This window comes from Manacus candei, unplaced genomic scaffold (genome assembly GCF_025592945.1).
Source record: "Manacus candei isolate 608988 ecotype Guabito, Panama unplaced genomic scaffold, ASM2559294v1 h1tg000057l, whole genome shotgun sequence".
Taxonomy (NCBI): Eukaryota; Metazoa; Chordata; class Aves; order Passeriformes; family Pipridae; genus Manacus; species Manacus candei.
This window is the reverse complement of record NW_026138105.1, coordinates 11312290-11323570: the sequence shown is the minus strand read 5'-3', so window position 1 is coordinate 11323570 and position 11281 is coordinate 11312290. Positions and strand designations below refer to the sequence as shown.

The 11281-nt window shown below is 43.5% G+C and overlaps 1 protein-coding gene across 3 annotated transcripts in view; it reads right to left on the bottom strand.

Annotated features, from left to right (window-relative positions):
- Positions 1-4775: 4775 nt before the first annotated feature.
- COL20A1 (collagen type XX alpha 1 chain) overlaps positions 4776-11281 on the bottom strand; it is a 51280-nt gene continuing 44774 nt past the window's right edge. For all 3 annotated transcript variants that reach the window (XM_051803123.1, XM_051803125.1, XM_051803124.1), the window contains 7 exons: positions 10955-11026; positions 10239-10274; positions 8830-8896; positions 7805-7993; positions 6445-6522; positions 5637-5792; positions 4776-5140 (listed from right to left, as the gene is read on the bottom strand). In XM_051803123.1, coding sequence (XP_051659083.1) covers positions 5127-5140; positions 5637-5792; positions 6445-6522; positions 7805-7993; positions 8830-8896; positions 10239-10274; positions 10955-11026 — 612 coding nt within the window. In that variant the 3' untranslated portion in view covers positions 4776-5126. The remainder of the gene's footprint in view (positions 5141-5636; positions 5793-6444; positions 6523-7804; positions 7994-8829; positions 8897-10238; positions 10275-10954; positions 11027-11281) is intronic.

The following is an 11281-nucleotide window of genomic DNA, read 5'->3' as shown; positions in this document are numbered from 1 at the left end:
TCCTTGTTGCTTGTTTTCAGAATAAAGAGAGCCTCGGTCTTTGGAGATGCTAATTTATCCCTTTTCACAGTCAGTGAGTTTGCTTATGGCAATGAAAGGAAAACAAACAGTCAAACATCTTCAAGGTCTAGTGCATAAATGTACCAGCACAGCTGCAGTCTGTGTGCAGGGTTGCCAGTGGAGGGGACAGCGGGGCTGCCTCACGGTCTGTGTGACAGGCACGCCGGGCTCACAGGGGCAGCCTGAGCCCTCTCCAGCACCTTTTCACATTTTGAGTGCACCAATAATCACGAAAGTAGAAGATTTGTGACCCTGGGCATTGCTGGGTCAGGGGCATCATATCTCAGCAATGCCCATGACAGATGTGCAGAGCTCCCGCTGCCACCTCGTCCTCCTCCTCCCCCTGAGCCCATGAGGATTGCTGGCAATGGAGCAGGTGGGAGGGTTGACTGTGCATGCACATTTTTAGCAATAAAACCACACTCATTTTCCAAGCTAGGATGGAATCAGCAGCATCTCAAGTCTCTGCTCACATCTCCCAGCAAACACAGGCTTGGGCAGCAGATGCCCGAAGCCAACCCACGGCAGGAACCCACAGAGGAGAGGGGGCCTGTACAGCAAGAGCTGCTGTTGGGCCCATGAGAGCAGAAAGGAATGATTTGGAGGCAGCAGGAGAACTCATAAAAATTTAAGGACAGATTAAGAGCCGAATGTTTAAGGTGGCATATTGGGAAATTCAGTAGGGACAGGCATAGGCTGTATTTTGTTCACAGCAAAGGGCCCATTTCAAATCTTCACCTTTTCTGCTAAAAGTTATTGCCAGTGCACACAGTGTGAAGTGCAGTGTCTCAAGGGGAGCGTGGCACTGTGACAGCAACAGAGAATTCTCTGGCAGAATGGCCCTGCCAGGCAGGAGGAGGAGGAGGAAAGGGCTCCATTAGCACATCAAAAGTATCGGGTGTGATTAGGAGTGCTAAGGATGTGGTTGTGTCCCTGAAGAGTAAGTGCCACTTTGGGATCAGAGAGTTTGGCAGGACAAGATGGCAAGTGACAGCTGAAACCAGTTACAAGGGTGTTACTGGTGTTTGGGGAGAAACTGGGGTAGATCTCTGGCATCCCCTGCCTTGCTAAAGACAGAGTATTTTTCCCACACTGGTAGCTACACTCCTTCTCATGTTGCATCAGTAGTTTCCCACTTTAAAGTTCAAATAAATTCTTCCTTCTGCTTCTGACATGCTTCCCTGTGAATTCTAAAGAGAGAAATTAGGAATCAACACTTACCAGTCTTTCTTAGACAAGTTATTCCCTCTTGGAGGTTGTTTGGGAGGATGCTATCCCTCCATAGGATTCAATGATCAGAAACTGGAATAAAACTGGGACATGAACCAGACTATAACTGTAGAATAATGAATAATTCTGCTATTCCTAACCCATGAAACACAAAGAGAGGTTTTTAGCATATGAAAGACTCCAGGAAAATGCATGCAGCCAGACTGCTAGCATTTATAATGTTCCCATCTCAGAAATGATTCCAAGGACTTGACTGAACAAGCTGACGTCAGAAGAAGAGTGAGGAAGCAAGACTGGGATACAGCAGGAGCTCTAAAACTGTCTTGGAAGAGATTCAGAGCAAAGTAATGGGTTTTCAGGCTCCAGGAGTACAAAACTAAGCCCAGAGACCCCAAAGGCACCACAAACAGCAGATATAGGTGTTGACCTTTTCTGTTTTACTTGAGCAGGAGATGTTGTATCCTCAGCATGATGATTCCTGCTTCCCCTCCAGTACAGTTCCTTTGGGCATGAATGGAAGAAAACTGACTGTAATAACCTCAGTTACCACCATTGCTCTCTTTTTCCCCACATCCTCTTTCTTCTCATTCCCTAATGTTCACTTTGTCTAGATCATCTTCCCAGCCATAGAGGATGCAGGGTATTTTATCTGCAGCTGGATGGCAGGATGATCTTGTAATCCCCTTTTCCCCAGCATTTTCAGCACTGTTCTCTCTCTCATTCTCCAACGAGCTAATCCACATAGTTTATATCACCTCCCTTTTGGATAAGTTTCTCTAGACATTTTGCAAGAAACTGTACTCAAGGAAATCCACTGGTGTAGGGACAGACAGGCAGCAAGATGCAAGTGTGAGATGCAAGATTCACGTACAGTACTAAGAAAATCCCCCCCCAACAGCCCCACCTGGCTCTCCCCCACTGCAGTGAGGTCCATTTATGAGATCTTTCGTTCCTATCAAGGATGTCTTTTTGTTTCCAGCCCTTTAAATCTGGCCCAGCCCGACTGTTGAACCCTGGAGAAAGCCTTTGCTGCTTGTTAGCGGTGTTGCTGGTTACTCCTCTATACTTGTATTTTACTCCTGAGAGCGATTTAATACCTTACAACAATGCTTTTAGCAAAAATATCTGTCACTGAAAGGTCAATGCCAGAATTCAGCTGCACCAGGTGGGTCAAACTCTGCAGCAGGAATAAAAAATCTAAATTTATTGCAATTTAAAGACTGGAGGATAGAAGGTTTAAAGAAAATTGAGAAATGATGTCACACTACAAATGGTATGAAAAAGAAAGTCTCTATGGCACAGATTACTTCAGGGCACTAATAAAAATGAGCAAATCAGTAGAAAGGATTTTAATAAGGACCAAAGAGAAGGCAGGGAAGCAGGCATTGATCTGCAAAGGAGAAAAAAATAGTCTGAGCGTGTGGGTTTTCACAAGGATATGTTAAATTTTTATAATTGAGAGCCAAGTCCCCACTAAGGAAAGACCTGCAAGAGAACTCTTTAAACTGCATTGCTAATGAATTACACTACTCTGAACTACAGTTTGCACTAAAAATGATAAACTGGAAGGGAAAAGCACAAAGCACTTAAAAGAACAGCACAAAAGGGAAAACAACAGGTTCTGTTCAGCAAAGAACAGAGGGTCTCCTGAGCCTCCCTGTACCTTCACCTTTAGGGCTGCTGTGTTTCTCCAGCCGCTGAAATATTTTCTTTTTGGATTAGGACACTCTCAGCGCCCAAAATCTCCCCGCAGAAATGCCCCTTGGCTCAAGGAATTGGGTTACAAAGCACTGGCACAGGCTCTGTGATGTTACATGGGCTAAATAGCCGTGATTTCAAGTAAATAAAACCACTCATGGGACAAAGTTTAGGAAGATAAATGGACAAGTTGTTTGTTCAGGTTGTCTGTCTCCCAATCAATAGCCCTTCTGGGACACAACTTTGTTAAAATCTGACCCTTCCTCTTGTATCTGAAATAATAAGACAAAAGCAAATGTCACTAGAAATTCCAACAAATAGATTTCATCCCAAGGCAGGCAGTGAGGGGGTGTGAGTAACCTTCAGAAGCAGTCGATAAAGAAACATAAAGGAGCTCTGTCTCAGTCACCTGCAGTTACTGCACTTGAACAGGCAGAGCAGCAAGTCCAGAACTGGGAATTTGGCTGCACTAGTTTGGGACAGAAAGGAAGCAGCATCACCTGCAAATGCAGATGTTCCTCGTTGAACTGCTCACCTTCCCCAGTTTGTGAGCATTCCATGGGAACAATTTTCAGTTCTGCTGTGCAGGTACCTCTTTTACCTCCTTGCCTTTCCTTTCATCTGCCAGTTATCACAGCTGTAGGGGTTTATATCCAGTGCTAAATGCAGAACCATTTCGAATCAACTTCATGCAGGTTTGGGTTGCCTTTTTTTCTTTGGTTTAGTTGTGGGTTTTTTTTTCCCCTGAGAACAGTGAAAACACAGTTCAAAAGCTTTTTGACCTGTATAAACAGAAACACCTGCAACTCCACAGCACCTATTCAGGGTGTCCCAGTGAATGTGTCTCTTCAAACACTGTGTTCTCAGTGTGCTGGAACCTTCAGCTCCTCTGACCTCTCCTTTTTCTTCTGCCTGGAGCTTTGTCTGCAACAACACTTCATCTGAGCTACAAAGATTTCTATTTTATATGTCAAGGCAACTCTAGAAAGCTCCATAGTGACCAGAAATGTTACTTCTATGAGAGTGCATACTTCTATGCAGGAATTTGCACAATGCTCCATTTTTTTACCTCTTGACAGCTTTGAAAAATACGTATTGATAATTTTTGTGTCATCCTGCTTTAGCAAAAAAAAAAAAAAAAAAGAAATATTTTGTTGCTCTAGTTTTAAATCAGAGCTCAGGAAGGATTGTTTCTGAAGCAGGGGCAGAGTACAAGCAGTGATCAAGCACAGCCTGAAGTAGTGACTGCAAAGGAGGTACATTTTTATCAGTATCTGCATGGTTTGTTGTAGACATATGCCAGACAATGGCAAGGAAAGGGGATGTAACACGACAATTACCTCCATATCATATGGGTAAAAGCCAGACTCGGAGCTGTTCAATATTCCTGCTGATAACATGTAAAGTAGCTACTCAGACTGCAGGAGGGAGAGATGGAAAAGGCAGCAGGTTAATCTCCAGCTCCTCTCAGCACACTGCTGTGCTGTGACTCATATAAGGCTTTGCTTGAGTTACCAAGCCCCAGTGAAGGAGGCTGGACAGTGGAGGGGTTTGTCACACCATGGGAAGGTCTGCAATATTTGTGTACATAACACTCCTGCAAGGAAGCCACATCAACATTCTGCCAGAAGCAGAAACAGGCAACATGGTGCTAAACTTTGTTACCTTGTCAACTAACAGAAAATTCAGCTTTTCTCCAGTGGATTTGCATCTTTGGGATGATGTGCTGTTTTTCTCTGTGCGGGGGACCCAGAATAAAAATTGACAAAAAAAAAAAAAGGCAGACAAACGGGCAGAAATTATCTGTTATTTCTGAGCATTTAAATACAGTGTTTGTTTTTCCTACAAGTCTGTCAGCCTGCATCTCCAGCTGTGCCTTTGTCTTGCTGTGGGACATGAAGTTTGAACACTGCAGGGGTCCAGTGCTGAGAACCAGAGAGAGGGCTCACCCAAACACAGGCTGGTCTGGTGGCTGTAGTGTTTGATTGACACGTCCATATAGAAATGATGAGGCATTAAAAAAAAACATAAACAACACATTTGGTATTCAGGTTGCTGCTTCTTTTGGAAGTGCATGGAGTTTTCAGCCAGAGATTTCCAGGGAAAAGCAAAGTCTTCATCTGCCTCCGCACCAGCCGTCAGGGGACGAAATCTGTGTGTGGAAAGGATGAGGCCACTGAGCAAATGAATAAATAAGTGTCAAGGTCTGAGAAGGAATGGCACAGAAATAATCCTCTTCCCTTGTAAATCTTTTGTTCCGTGCCGGTGAATTCCTTCATTGCCCAGGTCTCTGCAGCACTGAGCCCCCGTGAAATGTGCGTGTGGGAAGTGAGTTATCGTTCCTCTCTATCCACCACGGAAACATTGCTGGGGACATTAGGAGCTGAGGATACCCCCATGATCACCCCACCTGCTCGACCACTGATGCAGTTATGTGTTAATCCATGAAGGATGGCTGAGGAGCAGTCAATGGAACCGCCTTTTATCCCTATGGGTTGCACTGAATCACCCCGATTGCTTTGCAGGGGAGGCTCTTGCAGGATTGATGGTGCCTGAAGGATGAACAAAGGTCTCTGCCTGGCTTAAGAGAAGTAACCAGAGACCAGCCATAAAATGATAACTTTTGTACTGTGATAGTCAGGACTTACCTCTTCTACCTGCCCCATAACATCCAGAGATATCACAGGCCCCTGGATGTCCAGGCTGTCCGGGTTGTCCTCTGGCACCAGGAAAACCTGGAGGACCAGCATTCCCAGGGTAACCCTTTGGACCTGGTTTCCCCAGCACAACTTCTCCTGGTGGGCCTGAAGAAGGAGAAGCATTGTAAGCTGTAGCACATCTACTTTAGCTGCTTCAATGTAATACCTCTTCTGTATTTTCCTCCATCCTTGGCTGAAAATGGGTCCTGGTTATGAGAATCCAAAATCCACAACATGCCAATGCGTAAAATCACCTTAACCCCATGATCCATCCCAGAGTAACTGGTTTTTGTGGTTTTACATCTCAATTATAAAAATTTAAAAGAATGTTTGACTACACTCTCTTGATAGTGCCTGGTTTGTTATGTCAGTGGCAAAGCTCCTGCTGTCTGCCAAATCCTAACAGATCACTCACAAACCCTTACGTGTCACGAGCTGAATTTTCAGAGTTTCTATCCCCAGAGTATTTGGCCTTGCATGCAAAAAGGTAGCAAAACTAAAATTCTCTGGATATATCTCAGGTCATTAAAGTACATCATCACCTGGAAATTGGTACCTGAGAGAAGAAGCTGCCTGAAATAATCTCTTGTGTCTTAGCAGAGAGGAACTGTCCAGGATGCTGCCAACAGTGCTGGATGGGGAAGGCTAGTCCACCCCACCACAATGGTCCTACAGCTGGTTAATGTTTTGAATCTGAGAGCTGGTGGGCATCAGATGGCCCTGCTGGGTTAATGCAAAGAGGTTGTATTCACTCTACCTGTTCTGCCTCTGGGTCCTTGGCTCCCCTCCTCGCTGGCTCCAGATGGTCCTTTTTCTCCTTTGGGCCCTGGGGCACCTAATTACAGATAAGAGATAAATGTTGCTTCACTGCATTTCAAATTTCACCCTGAATTGGTGCTCCTGCAGTCTCCCCACATGTTGAAGTGGAGTCACAGACCTCGGCAACACTGAGAAACATCCATTTGCTTTAATTCAGTCTGGGCACCTACTCTCTTGCTGTGACCAAAAGGGCATTGATTTCTTTGATCCAATTAGCATTGATTTGCAGCCTGATATGGGTGGAAATGAACTTTTTTCACAGAGAAATTCACAGTGATAATGTTAGTGCACCAGCCTGAGGGTGAGATCCACCTCTGTGCTCTTCACATCGAGCAGACAAATCACAAAGCTGAACTGTCTCTTCAACCAGGGGCTGGTTAGTCAGGATTACTGGTTTTGTGTTAAATTAGTCACAAAACCAGCACATCTCAGAGAAACAGGTACATTTTTAGAAAACACAATTTTTGATTGTTTTAAGATGAAAATATTTTGACCAGCCACGTCCTCAAGATGGTTTTACAGTGAGATTCATCTTCTCCCATCTCCAGCTCGACAGGCTGGAAACATCTGCAGGTTGATACTCCCTTTTCTCTGAAGTGACATTTTGATAAGCTTTGCAGATACCAGATAAGGCTGACTAGTGCAGGAGTAAGGAGCTAAACAGCACATTTCTAGTTCCTCAGAGGTGTTAGGACAGTGCTGAAACCAATGTTTTTCATTTTATTTTGACAGATAATTACTTGAGCCACTGCCAAACACTGTCTGTGAAACAGACATCTTCCTACTATTCACTCATTCCTGTGCAATAACTGATGCCACATCTGAGATTACATTAATCTATTTCTTTAGTCATGTGTGAGTCTTTCATTGTTGAAACTACTGCTCCAGAAACCCACTTCCACTTTCAATATTGCTTCAGTTGCTTCATGCCTTCAGTCAGTGTTTTCCAACACTCCTCATTTCTGTCCAAAGGTGATCTGTTCCACCACTATATGCTCACCCAAAGGGCTGTTCCTTTTGCCTTTCTGTAGCCCTGAGCCTCCTGCCCTCTAAAATAAAACTCTCCGTCCCCCAAAACCTTCCTCTCAATGCAAAGGTTGAAAAAACAATGGGCTGCATCTGGTTTCTGCCTACTCTTTGAGAGGGGGTGTCTCTTCCTAGAATTGAGAAGTCTAAAAGGAAAACAGCGATGAGATGATATCATGGATTATCTTTACAGTACTGCTTGAAGCACTGAAATGTTTAGTTAAGGTAGCAAAGATACAGTAAAAAATGTTTACAAAGGCTTCTGTCCATACCTCTCTCTCCTGGATACCCATCTTTGCCTGGCCGTCCAGGGATGCCGTTTTCTCCTCTTTCTCCATTGCTCCCAGGGGGACCTGGAGGACCTGGTGGTCCTGGTTCTCCTGGTTTTACCCTTTCTTCCCACATGGGAACTGGCTTCCTTGCGTGTTCATGAATGAATGAATCAAATTTCAACACATGAGCTGAGAAAGCAAGACGGAAAATTAACATTTCCTTGGCTGGGAAATTCAGAAGAGAGATAAAAATCAGAAGATGTTGTCTGAAAAGGTACTTAAAATGATCAGATAGTGCTAAATAGCTGTCAGTCCAAACTGAGGAAGCCAGAAGATGAAGATGGGCAGCTGAGTCATGACTTTGCTGCCTGACCTTGGTCAAACCTTTATTTCTCTTTGTGCATCACAGCACAGGAGCTTTATTAAAAAAGCATCGTCTCAAGAGGAATCAGCACATATCACCAAAAGAATTATTTCTTTCAAATTAGTTTCAAGCTTTCCCATCTAAGAAATAAAGAAACCTCTGCAAAATACTAAAGGATGCTGCAAAGAAATATTTCACAGGTCTCTGTGCCAGTGCCACCCAATAAAGCAGCACTTAGAGCCTGCAATGGGACATTTGTTATGTGCAATGCTCAGCACAGCACAGGATGGAGGAGCTCCTGGGGTCACTTACAGCTTCGTGCTGTCTCTCCTCTGTTTTTTTCACTACTGGGGAGTCATAAAACCATAGAATGACAGAATGGTTTGGGTTGGAAGGGACCTTAAAGATCATCTTGTTCCACCCCCCTGCCACGGGCAGGGACACCTTCCACTAGACCAGATTGCTCCAAACCCCATCCAACTCAGCCTTGAACACTTGCAGAGATGGGGAGTCCATAACTTCTCTGGGAAACCTGTGTCGGGGCCTCACCACCTTCACAGAGAAAAATTTTTTCCTAATGTCTAAAATAAATCTGCTCCTTGCAGTTTAAAGTCATTCCCCTGTGCCCTGTCACTACAGGAGCTGGGCTGGTTATACTCACTCTGAATCATCCGCTCACAAGCCTGGCTAACAAGCTGGTAAATTGTGGCCAAGGACTGTGGTTCCCCCTGAAATGAAGCATTTGTTTTTTTTAATGAAGAAAAAAAGGGAAGCATTAATATCTTTTATAAAGGATCGATATCATAGTTCATGATAGCTTTCTGCACATTCATTTCCTCAGCTTGAGTTTCAGAGATATTAATTACTGTGAAATGCGGCTCTGTTTATTTATCACAAAGCTCTGAAACCAGAAAATTGAAATTGGAAACATCAATAATTGCTTTTCTCCTGCACATCAAAAAGCCCAGACCGAATCTAAATAATTACCGAAGCTACCAAAAAAGGGAGAGCAAATTTCACACTCAAATTTTATCAAAAAAGATGCTAAGTCTATAACTCAGTGTTCTGTGATATGTAAAACATTTAGTATGATCAGATATTACAACATCCTATCTTTGACTCAATCTTTTATGAATATTGATTCTTACTGTTACTGTATTCTGAATAAATCATATGTGAGGGGTCCTCTAGAAAGTTTGAGTAAAGTAAAGAAAAGTGATAAAAATTCAAAAAAATGCTTAAAAATAAACACTAGTTCTGTGAATATTCATGCCTAATGTACTGTGTACTTCCAGAAACATTTATAAAACATGCATGTCTGGCTGGATCACAGTGCAGAACACCCAGACTTTTAAATCTGCTCTGCACAACAACCAAGGGAGGGGGAAATGGAAAGTTCCACTGGAAAAGAAAAAAAAAAAAAACAAAGCAAAAAAACCAAAGAAAGTATAGAAAAGGAAAAGCTGGTGGGATTGGAAGGAGAATGCTTTTAAAAATTATAATACTGTGGCATTAGCTTGAGACAAAAGCACCTCAGCCCCTTCTGAAGCCTAATTTCCATAAGCCAGTCTTGGCAATGAACCTCAGACTCCTAGAAAGTCATGGGGTTTCTACTTAATCAAAAGTCAGGATGAGAAAAATTTCATTTCCCAACAAAACAACCTTCCAAGGCAGTGTGGATGCCCTGACCTCCAAGGTTCTGTGCTGGGGCACAGCTGACAATTACTACAAATGAGTCCTCTCATGCAATGCATTAAAACAGAACAATTCGGTGAAGCTAAGCGGGTTTGTTTTTTCCTCTTCAGCAAAGAATGGATTTTTCTGTTGACATTTCTGCTTCATTACTACAAATGATACCAAGGAGCTCCTGACTGCTGTGGGATTATTTATATCTCACCAGCACAGCCCGTGCAGGTGAATGAGAAGGCAAGAAACAAAAGGTACATGAAGTTATTCAGCACTAGAAGTTTGGCTCATATTTGTAAGCAAAGGTTGCAAATCAGGTTACCACATCCACTCTTTTGAGTGTAGGATACAGTGACAGTGTTACCTGGCACCAGAAAAACTCACTTTCTCTCCTCTTTCTCCTTTTGGACCTGGCAGCCCCTGTAGGGGGAAAAAAATAAGATAAAGAAGTCTAGGGAAAGGAAGAGCAGAAAAAAACCCAATATAAATAAATGGGGATATGGGTTACGATAGTGGGACACGGAGCACAAAGTTTGTTTCTCACAGTTTTGTTGTTTGCTTGACCTCATGACAGTGACTAGAAGAGCTTTAAGTCCGTAAGAACATTTTGTTTTCCTTTTAAAGAAAAATAAGCAGTAACTGGAGTAGTGGCATAAGCACCAACAACAGGGATGCAGAAATTTCTCAGATGCAATCTTAGAATAGATTTCCCAACAGGGAAGGTGGTTTTATCATCTGAGAAAAAGAAATACCTGTGACATCTTGATCTGTGGCTGCACCTACAAGCTCAACGCTGGCTATGCCAGCTCAGGACAGACTCCCTCGCTTTATTCTAGAATCTTACATGAGAAATTCACTTGGCTGTTGGATTTTGTGTAGCCTGTGAATTTACAGAGGGCAAAGGGAGGTGGGATTTGTCGAATGCTTTATCAACAGTTTAGTAGCCTGGGCTTTGTGTGTCCAGACATCTGCTTAAGAAGGATGAGAGTGAATTCAAACTATTCTTTAGACCCTGGGAGAGAGCTGCTGTGGGAACAGCTCGTTTCCACTCACGTATTCCATGTCTTGGCCTTCTTTGATACCCAAAAGCAGAAACTTACTGTTGGCCCAACATCACCCGGAGGTCCCTTCTCGCCACTGCTGCCTCGGGTGCCCGTCGCTCCTTGGAAACCCTGCAGAGAATACAAATTAAAAATCCAGTTATTTCCTTTCTTCTTTTTCTGTTCAAGGAGCTCCAGGGGCACCAGCAGTAAGATCTTAGAGGACTCTAGCAAGGGCACTGCAGCCTTAAGTTGCCTGTCAGTACCTCACCCATCCACGAGCCCCATGTTAAGAGGATATTGTGTGTGAGTCATGTTCACATCATTCCCTATTACTGTCTCAATTATGGCCAAGTCAGCAAAGCTGAGTTTTACCAACAAACTGCA